Source organism: Neofelis nebulosa, chromosome 3 (assembly GCF_028018385.1).
Source record: "Neofelis nebulosa isolate mNeoNeb1 chromosome 3, mNeoNeb1.pri, whole genome shotgun sequence".
In the NCBI taxonomy this organism is placed as follows: domain Eukaryota; kingdom Metazoa; phylum Chordata; class Mammalia; order Carnivora; family Felidae; genus Neofelis; species Neofelis nebulosa.
Genome location: NC_080784.1, coordinates 50,804,957 through 50,823,201, shown reverse-complemented (window position 1 = coordinate 50,823,201; position 18,245 = coordinate 50,804,957). Strand labels below are relative to the sequence as shown.

General features: G+C 37.7%; 1 protein-coding gene across 1 annotated transcript in view; it reads right to left on the bottom strand.

Moving 5' to 3' along the window:
* The window catches only part of ELP3 (elongator acetyltransferase complex subunit 3), a 99,742-nt gene that overhangs the window by 14,025 nt on the left and 67,472 nt on the right, over positions 1 to 18,245 (bottom strand). The window contains exons 11-14 of the mRNA XM_058720771.1: positions 13,673 to 13,763; positions 10,906 to 10,971; positions 9,060 to 9,287; positions 8,049 to 8,130 (exon numbers count right to left, since the gene is read on the bottom strand). Coding sequence (XP_058576754.1) covers positions 8,049 to 8,130; positions 9,060 to 9,287; positions 10,906 to 10,971; positions 13,673 to 13,763 — 467 coding nt within the window. The remainder of the gene's footprint in view (positions 1 to 8,048; positions 8,131 to 9,059; positions 9,288 to 10,905; positions 10,972 to 13,672; positions 13,764 to 18,245) is intronic.

Sequence of the window (18,245 nt, the reverse complement as noted above, 5' to 3'; positions counted from 1 at the left end):
AAACCCGGAAGTGGATCTTTCAACCCCAATTGAATCCTGAAACGATTACAACTCCAGCTGATACCTTAACTGGAGTTTTATGAGATACTTTGAGGCAGAGGTACCTCGCTAAGTCACTTCTAGATTTCTGACTTACAGGAATTGTGATGACCGCTTGTTTTCAGACATTAAGTTTTGTGATTATTTATTACACAGCAACAGATAATGAATATAAGATGTTCTGGGACTTCTAAGTGTAGTCTTTGCTCCCTTCCTTTAAGAGCCCAGCCTTCATGCTATGAGAAATGCAAGTCAGGTGGAAAAGAACCAAGGTGCTCATGCTGACAGTCTCAACTGAGCACCCATTACCAGCTAGAACTGAAACTCCAGACAAGCCAACCTAGTCACAGCTGATGGCCATTTAAGCCACCCCAGCCAAGGTCCTAGACATCATGAAACAGAAGTGAGCCATCTTCTCTATGCCCAGTTGAATTTCTGACCCACAGAATCACTAAGAAAATAAATTGGTTGTTGTATTAAGCCATTAAATTTTGGGGTGATGTGTTACACAACAAGAGATAACCAAAACAACCACTAATTAGTAGGATTTGCAGTAAGAGGTAACAGGGCACATAGGATATAGATCTGGGGCTTCTGGACTGCTTTACCAAACAACAGTGATTCATTCATAAATGGTGGATAAACCAGACAACTGGATGCTCAGGGAGGTAGAGGATTGGGGGCAGGGGGCATAAGGAAATATAATCCCATGGCCACAATCTAAAACCCTAAATCCATCAGTTAATGTCTCAGAAATGTGAGTTGAGTCAGAGACAACAGTTCAAGCCATGTGATAAGAAGAATAAGAAATTCCCTGTGTTATGTCTTGCTGGAATTAGAAATGCTTAAACTAAAAAGCTCTATAAAAACAGTATCTTGGTTGCTAAGGAAGGCAGCATCAATGTTTTCCAGAATTATTTAGTAATCTGCTCACCCAAAGGGGAAGAATCTGCCAAATCCTTGCCTCTAAGATCTAAAAGAGAAAAGTTTTATCAAAAATTGAGTGGATTATAACAATGTCAAATATTTATAGAAAAGAACAGTACTAACCACATGAAAGTTACATTGATAAGGAGTTAATACTGCAACAAACTAAAATCAGACATTGTGACGAACAGCAGATGATGAGAAGTCTAGACTAGACAACTCTGGAGAAGGCTTCCTTCCTCAGAAAAAAGCCGATGAAGCGTCTAACTTTACAACAAAGGCAGTCATTTATATCAAAGCACCCAGACCTCTCAGGAATATTATTAGAAGCCACATGATATAGCACTATTCCTCTTCCCAAGCAGAAGTACAGTCGTAATTCCCAATATCTATAAACTAAGAGGAACAAGAATGGGGAGAAAAAGTATACATATGTTAAGCATGTCAACATTAGCAGGGCTGTCCTCTGGGACATTAATGTACACATTTCTTTTTTTTTTTTTTTTTAATTTTTTTTTTTCCAACGTTTTTTATTTATTTTTGGGACAGAGAGAGACAGAGCATGAACGGGGGAGGGGCAGAGAGAGAGGGAGACACAGAATCGGAAACAGGCTCCAGGCTCCGAGCCATCGGCCCAGAGCCCGACGCGGGGCTCGAACTCACAGACCGCGAGATCGTGACCTGGCTGAAGTCGGACGCTCAACCGACTGCGCCACCCAGGCGCCCCAATGTACACATTTCTGAGATACAAGGATACTTGATAGCATGGACCTAGGAAGAGAAACAGCACTTGCCAGATGCTGTTCCTCCTGCGCCAACAAGCTACTACCTACTCCTATCACTAGCTTCTGCCTAGGAAACCTCACCATAAGATCCAAACAGTGGACACTCACCAGTGGCCTATTAAGGAATATTTGGAAAACATGCATTAGTTACTATAGTCATGAAATACAGAGAGAGGGATGGGTATAATGCACTTGATATGCAAAGTACTACAATCTGGTACCTGATTCCTCTACAAATGAATGAATAACAAATCAGGGAATGCAGAGTCCTGGGAGGAGCTATGCAAGGCTGCCTCCACAGTCCAGCTGCAATACACACACCAGTTGGCAAACATTTAGCTAATTTCTTATCTAGCAAAATAGTATTCCATATCATTGCTAGTCTAATGATTAAGAATCAAATTCTTGTAGCAATGCAATATTTTATGTTTTTATCTATTATCTTTAAACAGAAAGATATTACCCACCACCACAATACAATCCTATTGGAACATGCACCAAAAAAGAAATATGGGGGCACCTGAGTGGCTCACTTGGGTAAGTAAGTGGCCAACTCTTGATTTTGGCTCAGGTCATGATCTCATGGTTCGTGAGTTTGAGCCTGGCATCAGGCTCTAAGTTGACAGTGCAGAGCCTTCTGGGGATTCTCTCTCTCTCCCTCTCTCTCTGGCCCTACCCTGTTTGCACTCTCTCTCTCAAAAATAAATAAACATTTAAAAAAACATTTAATTGTTAGAATGCTAAAGTGGAATAAATAGAGGAATATACAGAACCCTAACAATGTGCATTTCATTAGGGGATAATTTATTACAAGATAAATTATGTAAAGGGATGAAACAGAAACTACAAAAGAGCACACAATCTTTCCCCTTCCTTTCTGAGAAGTCCTATGCACACAGCACACAGGCGGCACAAACTGGTTTGCATTTGGCAGGCTTCCTGTATCCTTAGCAAACAAATAAGCCAAAATGAGGAAAAGCTTTTCTAGGCATTTTGGTAAGGATCAAGAGTCCATTACCAGACACATCTAGTTACAAATGTACGCTTCTTTTCACCTAGATTATAATGCAGAGAATAAAACTACCTTCACCTTAAGTAAAGGGAGATGGGTTGCAGCCTGGAATACAGGTGAAGTTTCTGGGGTTCAGTAAGTAAATCTAAGCCATTTGTAGTTTAATGAAACCAAATGACTGTTATTTTCTGCCCACATATCATTAAACACTGGCTCTGGGGTACAAGACCATGAATTTCAGTCCCAGGAAACCATATTGGATTATGTAAGGCATAGGCATGTTGGTTTTTTCACTAGTAGGAATTGTAGATGTAGCTTTTAGAATCATATTCTGAGCATCATGATTTTAGAATGATCTCCTCTCCACAGTGACTTGTTTACTCACTCTATATTTAAGGTTTAAGGATTATTCATCCTATATATTTATCTTCCCCCCTTCTCTCTTCTTTGACTTTAAATGGGTTTAAAGAAAATGGCTAACAGTCTCTGACTTCAGTGGATTTCTGTCATCAACCATTCAGACATTTTCCTCATTTCTCACCATCACTGTGTGATCTATCAGCCTTGTACAATTCTTGGCCAATGGCCATATTAATTTTCTACTTGAAAGAACACAAATAGAATACTGCTTATGACGAAGGTACTAGGGGGAGCTTGGGAATAGCTGTTTGTCTTGATGCATAGTAATTAGCTTGGCAAACAGAAACAGTAACATGATTGGATCTGATACCTAGCCAAAACTGCCAAAAGAAAAAAAAAATCATCTGTTGGGTATATTAAGTGGCTTTTTAAATAGCAGCTATCAACAGTTATATTTGCCCTTTTGGAAATGGTACGGGCAGTGTAACATCAGAGATCTCCAGTTTCCATGGTGATTATTAGTGATGGCATTTCAAATGTTGTAGGTTAGGTTCTACAGTATAATCACTTGTACTTGACACCATAAGACAGGGAAGAGCAAAAAATGGCTTCATCCTAACATATTTAAAGGAAAGAGAGATAAAAATCCACATAGATAAACATCATGGCTTTTAAGTAGATACAATTTGTTAATCTTAAACAGGTGTATGTTGACAGAAGCTACATAAGCTGGTGAGAGATACTAAAGCACTTGGATATAATAGGGACTAATTAATTGCTTATTTAGCAGTAATTAACTGCCCACACATGTTATAAACTGGTTGTTCTTACCTTACTGGTTTACCCATTTTTTATGTACAAAAAAGATTATTTTCTTATTCTGAAGCAATTAATCATGAGTTGAGATATAGTCTAAGTAGAGAGAAAAATTTATCTTCCTCTGGAGTTAAGGATAATCTGTGGGGTGAAGATTGAGTTAACTGTGCAGCCCAATTTCAACACCCCTCAAGGTCCAGGCAGTAGTATCTCATACTTTCTTGATCTGCCCTCTCAACTCCGGTCCCTTGAACATAGGAGACACTCAATACACTTGGTGATTCTGATGCTGATGAAGCCAATCATTTCATTTTTGCTTTAATTTTCAAATTTAGAGTTGATGGTTAACTTTGAAATACAGTTTATTATGAAGACAATTATATATACTTAAAAAAATAGAATGAATAATCTAAAAGGTCTAAGTGCTTCATCTGACTCCAATAAACAAGAAAATTTTCAATTTCCTCAAGTAGCTATAAAATCAGTCTTTTAAAAAAGGATAAATTAGCTGTAAAATATTCAGTATATACCTTTTATAAACAAAATATATTGAGGTAACAAAGATAAAAACCAATTTGTTTTTAACAGGGAAAAACAGAACACATGGAGTCTGACTAGTGATTCAAATCAGATCTACTGTGCAGTTAATCATACTGTCTAGAGGCAGAATCAAAGATTATAAATCCAAATAACAGAAAATCTGCTGGCAAGTTGAGGGGAAGTCATAATGAATCAGAATGTAATTAAAAAAAAAAAACAACTCAAAAAAAAAAAAAAAAAAAAAAAAAAAAAAAAAAAAAAAAAAAAAACAACTCGACATAAGTGCATTACTCTTACAGTCACTGTAACCAGAATGATAAATGACCTGTCTCTCCCTTACTCAAGCCACTAGTTATGCCAGGACAGAATATGTAGGCCACCACTGTGTACAAAAGCCTGCAGACCAGAACAAGGATGGATTTACAAATCAAGGACAAGGTCAGAAAAAAAACATACGATGCTTAGGTCACAAAGTAGCACCAAATTGTGATGAAGTCAATATGTATCCACAAATCATAGGATAACCTAACCATGGGAAACTTTATCATTTTTATCATCAAATATCTAACATACAAGGAGACTAAGTGCAATTACTAATGAAATTAAAGGGCTTCCTAACATGGTTTCAGGAAAGAATCTACTTAAAATGTAATCAGTAAAACACAAGTGGTTATGTTGAGAACTAAAAGAGATGAAAACACTAAGGGGCAGAATTCTAGACTGCTAGAATTGTAGAAGATAACCTACTCCAATTTTTTTCAGTAAGGGAAGAATGGAGATCAAGTGAAATTATCCAAGATCACAAGAAGTGAGGGCTACGGTCAACACAGGAATAGAATCCAAACTCTCCCGCCACCAACTGTCTCTTCCTATACAGCACACCTAATGAAGCACTGTGAATAAACACAGTAGACAAGCACCACTGCGATCATAAGGAGATTTTCATTCCAAGGATCAAATTATGGAGAACTGTTTGACTTTTTACAAAAACTAATTTCACACACACACACACACACACACACACACACACAGTGCACTCAAAGCAGAAAGACCAAAGTGAAATATGAACAAACATGGAAGGACAAAAGCTACATAAGAGGTGATGATAATGCATACTTTAAATCTGTACTACTCCAAGTTCTGAATAATGGACATCTCAGGTGTCTGATTCAGAAACTTAACTGAACAATATGTTACTAAATTAGAGGAATAAAATGCATCATACATAGAGAAATATTCTTGGCTTTTTTCATTAGAAGGGTGATCAGATCTTGAGTCAAAGAGAAAGTCAAGGTACTATGTGCTTTCCCTAATAGAAAGCAATGACGCAACTTAGAGACTAGAGTGACAGGAAATAATGCTTCCTTCCTCCCACAGAACTCACTTTAGTTCCAAAAGACAATCCAGGACTGCTTTTACAGAAACCCACTAGCCCAAAGAAACCCCCTATACAGAAATCTAGTAGTCCTACTGTAGCAGCTAAGGAGAAAGGTTCTTCCCAGCTTTTTTCAGCAAGACTCTTATTTTAAAAATTCTACAAGCAGATGATCTGAAATTGAGCTATTATTTAGATTATGATAAAAAGCTAGAAAGAGGACAGATGCTGATTTCCACTTAGAAAGACACCCTGCTCATAAAAAGCAGAAACTAAGGCTCTTATGGGTGCCTGAATAGAACCTCAGCCAAGTCAGGGGCCCTCTCTGCATGTAACATTTCTACAAATGGATAGATATTATGAAGGTTAATGAAATAATGTGGAGAAGTAATAGAATACCAATGTTCTTCGGTTGTAAAATTGATTATGTTCCCACAGATACCAGAAAACCACGTGACTGCACAGTAGACTGCGGGTGTGCAGGCCCCACCATGGTCACAGAGAGTATCTTTCCCTTAATGGTTTGGAAGAGAATATGAAAACCTTGCCATTCAAAATGTGGTCTGAAGACACAATTAGCACAGGTATCACTGTAAGTTGGTTAGAAATGCAGGCTCTCAAGCCCCACCCCAGACTGAATCTCCATTAAAAAAATTTTTTTTAATGTTTATTTTTGAGAGAGAGGGAGAGACAGAGCGTGTGCGCATGTGCGCGCGTACACACACACACACACACACACACACACACACACACACACGAGTGGGGGAAGGGCAGAGAGAGAGGGAGACAGAATCAGAAGCAGGCTCAAGGCTCTGAGCTGTCAGGACAAAGTCCGATGCAGGGCTTGAACCCACGAGCAGTGAGATCATGACATGAGCCAAAGTCAGAAGCTTAACTAACTGAGCCACCCAGGTGCCCCCTGAATCTGCATTTTAACAGGATCTCTGGATAATGTACAAGCATATTAAAGCCTGAGAAGTACTGTGCTGAACACACTGACAGTGCTCTAGCGAAAGGGACTGCTGAATGTCAGGTGCTTTCAACCCTTCACAGGTGTGTGTGTGTAGAGTAAGTCTCAAGTCAGGCTGGACCTCTTCGGGGAACAGGAAAGGTTGACTTCTGGACACCACAGGTTACAACTGAGACGTAAACATTTTTTATTACAAATATCAGTATCACTTAGGTGAGCCTCTTTTTAGTGAAATTAAGGTAACAGAGAAAAATATATAAAGCTAGCTATGTTAAGAAATGTTTTACTAATCCATCTGGATAATGCCAAAAACCATAGCCAGACTAAATGATTAAGTGAGCCTGGGTCATTACATTTTCATAATTATAATCATTAAAACCTGGGCAAGGGTGTTGATTTATTGATTAGCAACAATTTATTGATTTTTTTTTTTAAAAACGCATTTCAACTTTCATTTTCAGAAAAGATTATTTACAAGATCTTAAAAGAATCTGCTTTAAGAAAGGAGCATGTTTTCTAATGGGAAAATAAACCTGGAGGAAAAAAAACCCTACATTCTGATCATGGCTTTTACCACATTAGCTTCTTATTAGGAATAGCAATTTTTGGGATATAGTACTAAACAGTAGGAGTGAAAGGGTATCTATATTATTTCTTTTTCTCTCACACTAGAATTTCCTTTTTGTGCCCACTTCCCTTTGTGTGATGTCCCACACAAAGTATGGGGAAAGCTGCAAACAAGGGAAAGCTGTTCCCTGAAGCAAAGTCACTGAGAGCAATATTTATGGAGCAAAGAACTCTGCCTTTAAATATCTTGTACTGGCAACTGAGGTTCCATTTTAACTTTCTGAACAACAGTGTTGATAACAGCCACACTGGTTTACTTTTTCTTGGATCCATATCACCAAATTTCAATTTCCCAGACAGAGTAACTGGGCACAAAGCACAAGAGAGGAAATGACGACTAGTGGGGCAGACAGATGACTGGTGTGACAGCAAGAAAGATAGGACACCGATTACTGGTCTTGCCACTCGGTGCTTCTGAAAGCTCTACTCCACCAGACTGCTTACAGGAATTCTGTGTGTGAGCACAAGTCTTTTACTGTTGTACTTGGCCCAATCCTGACTAATCATAAATAGGGGTAAGAGAGGCCTGAGATAGTTTTAACTGTGATACCAAGTTAAAATGTGAATGAATCATGAATTTTGCTCTCCTCCAGTTACCTGATATAACAGCTATTTTCCCAGATCCGTGTTCTTCTCTAGCTATTCTTTCTGCCTCCTCCATCAGAAGCATGCCAAATCCCTGGAAGGAGCAAAGGAGGGGATTAGGGAATTGAGAAGAAAGGAAGTCAGTAAGAGGGGTCTGTAAAACAAAAAGGCTAATATTTAGTAGTTGCTAAAATCTGCTAAAATAAGAGTGACAAAAAAAAATGCATGGGAGTAAGAAAAGAGAAACCATTCAATTATACCAAAAATACCCTGTAGCAGACTAGTAAAAAAGGGAATAATTTTGCAACAAAAGCCATCAAAAGGTATTCTGTGGATGATGTAATCTCATCACAGCAAGGGGGCAATTGCCTCTCAACTTCCTGTCTCTTTTTAAATAAGTTCTAGGCAATCTCTAGGTGATGAAGTCTGGGGCATCTAATCTTGTATCTATTAGTCACCCCTACAATATCTAAAAGGTTTTTGAAAGCAGGCAATATTCTTAAATCACTAAGTTTGGGGTCTACTCTGTACCCACCAATAGTGGTTTTTAAGCCACTTCCTGGAAATTTTAAAGAGTGAGTTATTTCTTTATTTAGGTTGTCTGTGGGGAGTGGAACAGCATTCCACTACATGTCAGATACAGCTTGCATCTATGAAGACCTTTAATATTTCACAAGTGCTTTCACATTATCATCTGCTTTGATTTCATAATACATAGCTGCTGAATCATATGAAATTGCTGGTATTAGGCCATTTCTGACTTTCAAAAATAGCAATTTCATATGGTTCAATCTAATACTATATTCGACCTGAGTCTCCAATTTGTCTCTCGCTCCTCCTCCTTCACACTCAAAAGAAAACATCTCTGAACATACAATATTAGTTCTTCAGTTTCTGTCCTTGCCTTTCCCCCTTCTTCCTTCCTCCTCTGCCTCTGCCCGCTCCTTCTGCCCATTCCTTTTCTCTCTTCCTCCTTTGGGCAAGTTTCTAATTATAGTCAAATAGAAATGGAATACAGGATACCTGATGCTGAAATTTAGTAGGATCTCGACTGCTCACAGGGACTACACTTCCGTACACATGCAGCTCTCGAACTATGGAAACACCTCCAACCAATTCAAAACGGAAGGTTTCTTCCGAACATTTTCGTAATCTCAGGAGGCCAATCAGAATGTCTTGATCTGGGTCTTCATATGATAAGAATGTTTCCCAGCCACCATTCGCAACATAATCTCTCCTTACCAATTCAACCTGTTTAATAAAAAGTCACACACACAAAGTTTTTTAAATTAGAGAAAATTCATTTTTATAATTGTAAGTATTTATTTAGGTTAATACACACAATTAAGGATAACAAATAATCACAATTAGGTTTCTTTTTACTTGTCTACTTTCAAATATCAATGATTAAGAAAGAGTTCATGCCTTGTTCATGGAATATTATAAAAGGAAAACAATTCTATAATTGCATAAATATTTGAACTTCATTAACCTTGAGATTCTTACAGAGATCTGGCTCAGTAAATGCTTCTATGTACTTAAACCTCTGATCCTCCATGAAGAGTCTCGAAGGTAAAATTACATATTATGTCACATGCATAGCTCTTGGGAGCACCACTGAGCCCCAGAACTGTTAGGTCCTCAATGGTTTCATTTTCTAGCCTTTACTTCTTCCACTAAAACCTGATTTAGGGGGAAAAATGTGTTACTGGTCACTTGTTCCTTGATGGGCTTTTAAGAAAATATGGCATCCCACAGGGCCCTTAAAATATGACTAGTTATAAGATTAAACATTAAAGAAAATTCAAGAACTGGAGAGTAGCTTATGGGGGAAGCTCTGTGGTACCAATCTACATAGGCTTTTGACTCTTCAACTCATTGTTCAAGTGGCCCTTGAATTTTGCATCTGCATAAGCAATATGTAACAATATTCAGAGACAAACCTACATATGTGGGCATGGTCACACTCAGACACATTCTGAAGATAGGCTGACTGTACCAGTAGTGAAGTGAACAATTCAGACCAATGCTTAAATTTCCTCTCAAACTTAATGTTTACTAACTAACTGGATTGCACAAGAATTTGGAAAAATGATTAACTGTGCTTGGGTCTGCTTTTTTCTTCAAAAGGTCCCAGATGTTAAAAACATCAATTAAACAAACCATGCATTTTGAGAACAGAAATATCAATGCAGGTGTCATCTAATCTCTCTCAAGTAGGGTTCCACAAAAGAGCTAATCCCCACAGAAAGTTTGGCATATAGCTAGGCATTATAGGTACATAGGAGAGAAGTTAACTCATTACAATGACTACTTTTAGGCATCAGGCTTAAGTTTTGTGGAACCCTTATTGACAAGGGCCCTGAATTCATCTGATTACCACCAATGGGCAATAATTTTAATAGTTGTAGTACCCACAAAGATAAACAGATCACATTCAGCTCTACCTGAAGGTAGCCACTAGCTGTATGTAGCTATTTATATTTGGATTAAAATTAAATAAAATTTAAAACTCAGTTCCTCAGTTGCACTGGCCACTTTTTAAGTACTTACCATCACATGTCACATTGGACTGACACCACATTGGATGGCACACATTATAGTTTGCAACCCTGCAGAAGGTTCTAGTGGACAGTGCTGATCTAGAATGAAGTTCAGACTTGGTTTTCCTAACCTGTCTCTTCTACAGTTCAGCCACCCTCATATTTGTCTTTCCTGTCTTAACATCTATATTTGATCCTCAATTACTCTTTGCTTAGTTTACTTATTAACTTCTAGGGATCAGTCCTGTTGGTCAGAAAGTGTGGGTCCAGGTCTGAAAAAAATTTATGAACAGGACCCAATCTCTCTATAAAATGAAGAAACTAACCTGGTATGGCCGTACTTTGTGATGAATTTCTTGGATTCCAACCTCTCTGGTTCTCACGTCTCGACACTGAAGAAAAAAAAAGTGGAGGAAAGGGGCAAATACAAAACTGGGTTAACTAATTCAATTTTTATTCATACCTTTCCACCAAACCCTGAGCTCAAAATTAAGTTTGGACATAATTTACAATGAGATAATAAGAACTAAATTTAAAAATAAAACCATCTTTAATAAATCTGAGGATAGGGGAAAACAAAGTATGAAGTTAGTATAGTATTGCTTTACAAACAAGCTTAGAATTCAGAGATCAATATATGATACCCAAATAACATATGTCCTAAAATCTGGAAATAGTTTTTTTTACCCAGGGGATATAGCTGTACCTATAAGTAGAACCCAAAACTATGTATACAGAAGAGTAAAAAGCAAATTCCTAATTTTTAAATATCTTCATCATTTTATGGCAGTTAACATTTTTAGCATTACCATGCTTGTATCATTTAGAAGTTGGAAAGACTGCTGTGGTACTTTTTCTTTTTTTCAGAGAAGGGCACTGTGGGAGAAAGGATGGGAGGGAGGGAGGAAAGGAAGAAAAAAGATGGAACCTAGAGCTATTTATTATACATCTGAACCACAGTCACAAGAGCATCACTAGGAGGCTGCAGATGATATACATGCAATGCTTCTTGTATGGCCAAGCTTATGTGATAGGACTCTCACATCTTTTTTTCTTCTTCTTAATGTTTATTTAAGGGGGGAGGGGAGAGAGGGAGGGAGAGAGAGGGAGAGGGCAAGAGAGAGTGAGTGAACACTCAAGCAGGGGAGGGGCAGAGAGGGAGAGAGAGAATCCCAAGCAGGCTCTGCACTGTCAACGCAGAGCCTGACACAGGGCTCAAACTCCCCAACCGTGAGCTCATGACCTGAGCCGAAATCAAGAGTTGGATGCTTAACCAACTGAGCCACCCAGGCACCCCGTGACCCTCACTTCTATTCCACAATACAGTATACATAACTACATAGCCTGACATTTATAATTACAGAGTCATTACAGTATTCCATTATATATCCCATGGTATATTTTCCCATACAGAACTGTAAAAATTATTTTCAGGATTCTAACATTTTCTACCAGTGAGAAAAGATCACCCTAGGAAATGTGATGTCATGCAAGCTATACTACTAAAACAGCATTATTTATGAATTGCTGTTATATATGTAAAGAATTCCACGAGAAAGATAAGAGCTCACTATTCAGTTTTATAAAAACAAAGCTATTTCCATGTTCCAGACATGAGCCCAAGATAATAATGCTTTAATGTGGAATCCATGAACTCAAAAATTATATAGCAAACAAAGATCACAAGTCTCTGTAATTACAAATCTATTACATTTAGATGTTGTCTTTTAGCTACAGCAGTTCTATACAGTAGGTTGCATGTGAACAAGCTATAGTTACATGCTCTTAACACCTGCATGCCTTTTTGGTGGTGGTGGTGGGGGTGTTATGAGAGAATGCTTTTTAAAAGCAGAGATTGGTGTGTGCTCATTTTCTGGTAAAGACAGTCTGTGAGCTAGATGTCTTTCAGCTGTCTTCAGTGTTTAGACTCAAACCCAATTTAAGAGAGAATATAAGGGATACAGGGTTAACAACGATAGCTAGATGATGAAATTATCAGGATAACCAGGTCAGGTCAGTCACTTTGGCTGTGGTATTCTCAGAGGAGAGAGGTGCTGGAAGACAAGGACAGCTGGAGACTGGGAAGAAGAACGGGCATAATACAGACTTGTCTGCTTGTTTGGTGCTATTAATTACTCTGATTACTGTATTTGCTATTTTTCCAGAACTTGAAATTGTCTTTTTTTTCTTTCTTTTGTAGAATAAGCTGATCATGTTCACAAACTCTCCTTTGGACAATTTTCTGAAAAGGTTTCTCTATAACAATTTGACTGAGAGAATAAAATGTCTTGGGCAGGTGCACAAACATGACATGCAGTCTTCAAAACGATGTCTCTCAAAGTCTGTATTGTTCATGAGAACATCCCACAGCTCCATTCCAGACCTAGTGAATCTGAATTGCTGAAGGCAGAGCCCAGCAATCAATGCTCAGGCCTTGACCCCACTTCTGGCTTTTCCTCTTTAGCAGCTCTAAGAAGGAGTTTCTAGGGCACTGTGAATTTATGTTATAATCACCTTACTGTGATTTATGAATCATGTGCAGAGACTGTTAAGTTGCAGATTCCTGGGCTCTTCTGCATGTGCAAGGCCAGAAGAAAGAAGGTGTTTAGTAAATATCTGAAATAAGTAAGTACTTTAAAAAACATGGGGGTGGAGCAGGGCAAGTGACACTGGAATATGTGGGCAATAGCACTGTTTCGTAATCATTTTACACAGGTAATCCTGGTGTCTTCAAACATATACTCATATCTTCTATCTCCACTAGTCAAAAACTGAACACCCAATACTTCAAAAGAAAAAAAAAAAGAAAAAAAGAAATACTTCAAAATTTAAAAAAGAGAGTTGAGATCATAGTTGGCATCTGGCACCCTTAAATCGACAAATATGCTCTTTTAGAAGCAAGCAGAGGGGTGCAAGGGAGAAGATGCAGCCTTTGCAACCACTGGTTTCCACTTCATGTTTTATATACACCTAGTAAGAATGCCTTCAGTATATGAAAACTTTTTGACCAAACTTGGGAGTCTGTGTGTTCCAAAGTTAAGTGCCTTGTGTTTCAGATTACTTTGATCTCAACAGTTACTGTCAGACTCTTACCTGTATTCCAAGGTCTTTCATTCTTGCAAATGCCAGCTCTCTCAAATTACCATGCTCTACTCCTGAGCTGACTAAGGGCATTGGAATATCTCTGCAGAAAAAAAAAAAAAAAAAAAATCAGCTGTTGCAATATATAAATCATTCTCTACAGCAGAAAGGCAGGGATATTTTAAAAAAGGAAACAAAAAAACCCAAACATACAAAAATCTACAGAGGAGATCAGAAAAGAAGAATATTCTAACCAGGAGGCAAGGTTCAGGGCTTCTCTGTCCCTCAGTTTTCCCATCCATGAAATCATGATTTTCACCAACCACTCAGGGGTTTTGTGAGAAACACCTGATGGAAATCATTTTATAAGATTACAAAGTATAAAACAAAACTGATCATTATCAGTAATGATTTTTGGTTGAAGATATATATGTACTAAACAAAACAAGAAATCCAATATGTCTAAAGAGGAGAAATAATTACTATTTTTTAAATGTTTATTAATTTTTCAGAGAGAGAGAGAGAGCGCACGCACACGTGCATGTGAAAGAGCACTGGGGGACGGGGCAAAGAAAGAGAGGAAGAGAGTGAATCCCAAGCAGGCTCTGAGCTGCCAGCATGGAGCCAGATGGGGGGATCAATCCAAGGCCATGAGATCATGACCTGAGCTGAAATCAAGTTGGACATTTAACCGAATGAGCAACCTAGGTGCCTCAGAATAACAATTATTATTAATGCACTACTTTATTGATGGCTTATAAACACTTTCCCATACCCGTTGCTGAATGATAAGTAACCAGGAAGCTCAAAAGCCTGGTTTAGCCAACAACTGGACTTAAAAAGAATATATTTTCCCTTGTTTCATATAAATCTAAATTAGAAGCAACCCTGCATTACAAGAGTTACAGCTTGCCTAAAAATGAGTGGAGAAAAATTCTATTTCCTGCCATCAACACAGCATAAAGTGCCAGGCATCAAGTAGATGTCAGTCAAACCTGTAAGTTATGAGTTTTATTTTGGTAGCCCCAACACCCTCTTTTAGACAGAAATCAGCATCTAAAGATAAAAGTTAAAACAAATCTGAAGAATATACTTAGCATATCTGTTTCCTATTCAAAGACAAGTCCCCAGTTTGTTTTGTCTAATATTTGGCTCATTAGAAGAAAGACTTGAAGAATACACCAAATATCCTTTCTTCTCATTTTTGCTTTTGAATTATCTCGAGTCTTTTTCTTCTCTTTTTACTTATCCCTCCAAATGTTAAGTACATACAATTAGCTAATTCACCCATTCAATTCCAATAAGATATTTCTCATTCACTCAAAAGGATCAAAGGCCAGTCAATTAACATTAAACCCTACACACAGGGGTGCCTGGGTGGCTCAGTAGTTGGCTAAGCCTCTGACCTTAGGTCATGATCTCGTGGCTCCTGGGTTAGAGCTCCACATCCCGTTGTATGCTGACAGCTCAGAGTGTGAAGCCTGCTTCGGATTCTGTGTCTCCCTCTCTCTCTCTGCCCCTCCCCTGCTCATGCTTGGCCTCTCTCTCTCTCTCTCTCTCTCAAAAATGAATAAACTTAAAAAAAAAAAACTATACACAGTAAATCTATTAGGCTCTGGAAGCCAATGGAGTTTCCATTAGACACTATATGAAGCAATGAAAAGCCAAAATTCTTTAAGACAATGAATGACACAACAGGGAGTTCAAAGTTAGAATGATATTGAATAAATATATTTTAAGTGATTAGTTAATATATGTGGTTTACTTACAGTTTTTTAGTAAAAAAAACTTTCTATCTTTGAAACTGTAATTTCTTTTTTTATATAGCTTATTTATTTATTTTGAGAAAGAGAGAACATGAATGGGGGAGGGGCAGAGAGAGAGGGAAAGAGAGAATCCCAGGTAGGCTCTACACTGACAGATGTGGGGCTCAAACTCACAAACCATGAGATCATGACCTGAGCTGAAATCAAAGAGTCGAATGCTTAACTGAGCCATCCAGGCGCCCTGGAACTATTTTCTTAAACTCAAATACATTTTAAATTAGTAATCAGATGCAACTAAATGAAGGTTACTGAAGTAAAAAAATATGCTTTATTTCAGCAAGGAATGTGCAAATATACTGTTTTAAATATTTTGCTGTTTCATATTACATAAACCAAAGTTCAAGTCTTCTAAATGCCCTTTTATACCCGGAGACATTTTACAAATAACTTACAAATATCTGTACTTTCACAACTTAAAGTAAAATTTAAAATCCTGTTATACATGACATGAAATTAATCTGATAAAGTCAATGGCAATCACTGTTAGTACCCGTTATGCGACAGATACTTCGATTCTTGTTACTCTCTGCACTTAAATTCCATAAAGGTACCTTGCACACTGAATTCACAAATACTTAAACACAGCTCCTGCAGAAAATGCAGGGATAGGTTTCTGTGAACCTGTGGTCACATTTTCTTCAACTGATCAATACATAACTCTGTTTTATGTGTTTCTTTTTAAAGATACTTTATTTAACATATAACAGATTTATTAACATAGTACTTGTGGGTAGCAGCAGTATAATTCATGTCTTAATGAAGCTTATCCAATATTCGTTTTCTTCAAAGGCTCATCACAGCCTTCTTGTGCTTAGGAATGCTAGATAGAAAGCATTTTAGCGCTTTGCATGGGGCCACTTTAAACAGCAAAATCAACACAAAGCACAATAATGTGAAAAATGGGTTAAGCAGATTGCGAAAAGGATGCCTGTTTACAGTACGAGGGCTGAAACAAGCACACAGTATCAGAACAAAATCTTGTTCCTCATCAACCGTTCAACTACTAGTCTAACATACACCACTGACTCTTGTTTCACCATCTCAATAATGGCTGTCAAATTGGTGATTATCATCCCTTCTGCATTTCTTAGTTGGGCTTGTAAGGAAGAACTTCCTCTTCTCCATTTATTTATTTATTTATGAACTCGTGGACTCCTATTCCATTCAAAGAGCTGTAATCTGATACTAACATTATTTATTTTGCTTAAATTAGATTTGGTCAGTAGGTGTGTATTCAGGCTGGTTTCTGGGCCTTTTTGACATGTCCTCATTCCTTGGATATTTCCTTACTTTCTGGAACAACAAGATGTTCCAGGTTTATCTTGTACGTTTGCTGTCCCAGCCCTGGAACTGGCCATTTTTCCAAGCAGCCCTGATTCTTTTAAGTGGAGAATGGTATTTATAAACCAAGATCTGGGCACTGTGTTCATTACTACTGAGGTATCATTGCTTCTAGACTCTCAGTATAAACAACCAAGAAATTTATGTATGTATTATGTGTATATATATATACACACACACTCATATATGTATGTACATGCATGCATATATATGTTTATATATCCATAACTATATCTATATGTAAATTTAAAAGCCCCATGAGTTCATGCTGATAATTACAATTCTAATCCAGCATTCAACTTTCTACCTTTCAGTGTTTATAAATCCCTTCAGACAGTGAGAAATCTGGCTCTTTTATCTTTAATGTATTTACATTTTTGCTAAATCAAATAATTTATTTGCTCAGTATAACCAATCTCCTAACTACTCAAGCTGCTACCACTGTACTCCCTACCTTTACTCTCCCTTTCTTCAGATGGCAGACGGTTAATGCCTCCATGGCATTGCCTCCATGGCATGGTGATGGGAAGGAGAGATGGGAAGGGAAAGGAAGATGGGCTCTATAAGTATTTTTAATAATGAACCAGTACTTTCAAAAGACCCTAAAATTTTCAAAAGAAGTAAACTCTGTAAGGGATAGGTTTTATCATATAGTGTTGTTAAGCAGAATTATATGACAGAAAGAATTACCAGCAGGGCTGGCTAATAGTTTGTGGGGCCTAGTACAAATGACAAGAGCTTCTTGTTAAGAAATTATCAATAATTTCAAGACGGTGAAAGCAAAGCATTAAGCCAAGTTCCAGGCCCTATGAGACTACATAGGTCATATGTCCCCAAAGCTGGCCAAATCAGGGCCAAAGCACAAGTCAGAGAGGACCGAGTAATACAGGGCTTTATAATGATGCAGACAGTTCATAAATGTCCTTAAATTCATGTCTGTCACTACAAAACCACAACATGGTTTTAACAGTCTTTGGCAGTGACGTGCCTCGAGTATGCCAGGTGCTAGTTTTTCCTCATTAAGGAATAGAAATGTGGCAATCTCCACTTTCAGTGATAAGGTCTTTCTCAATGAAAATGAAGGGCCAGAATTCTATATATCCTGAGCATCCTCTATACACAAAGTAGTGTAGTAAATAATCTGGAATATATAAACAGATATTGTTATAGTCTTCTAGGAGTTCAAAGCCCAGGTGAGATTACTGACCATCTGAACTCCATCTAGGTAGGAGTTAAAATTATTTTTAGGTTTCTCAATTTGTTTCAATCTAGTTTCACTTTCTTGGCTTGAAGAGAGATTACATTCAAGAATATTTATTCACTTTTCTATTTCAACAGGTAACATTTTAAGTTCAGAGGTGCTAATATTTGCAATTTGCTCATCAAAAACCTTTCAAAGTGATGTCTAGAGCTTTTCT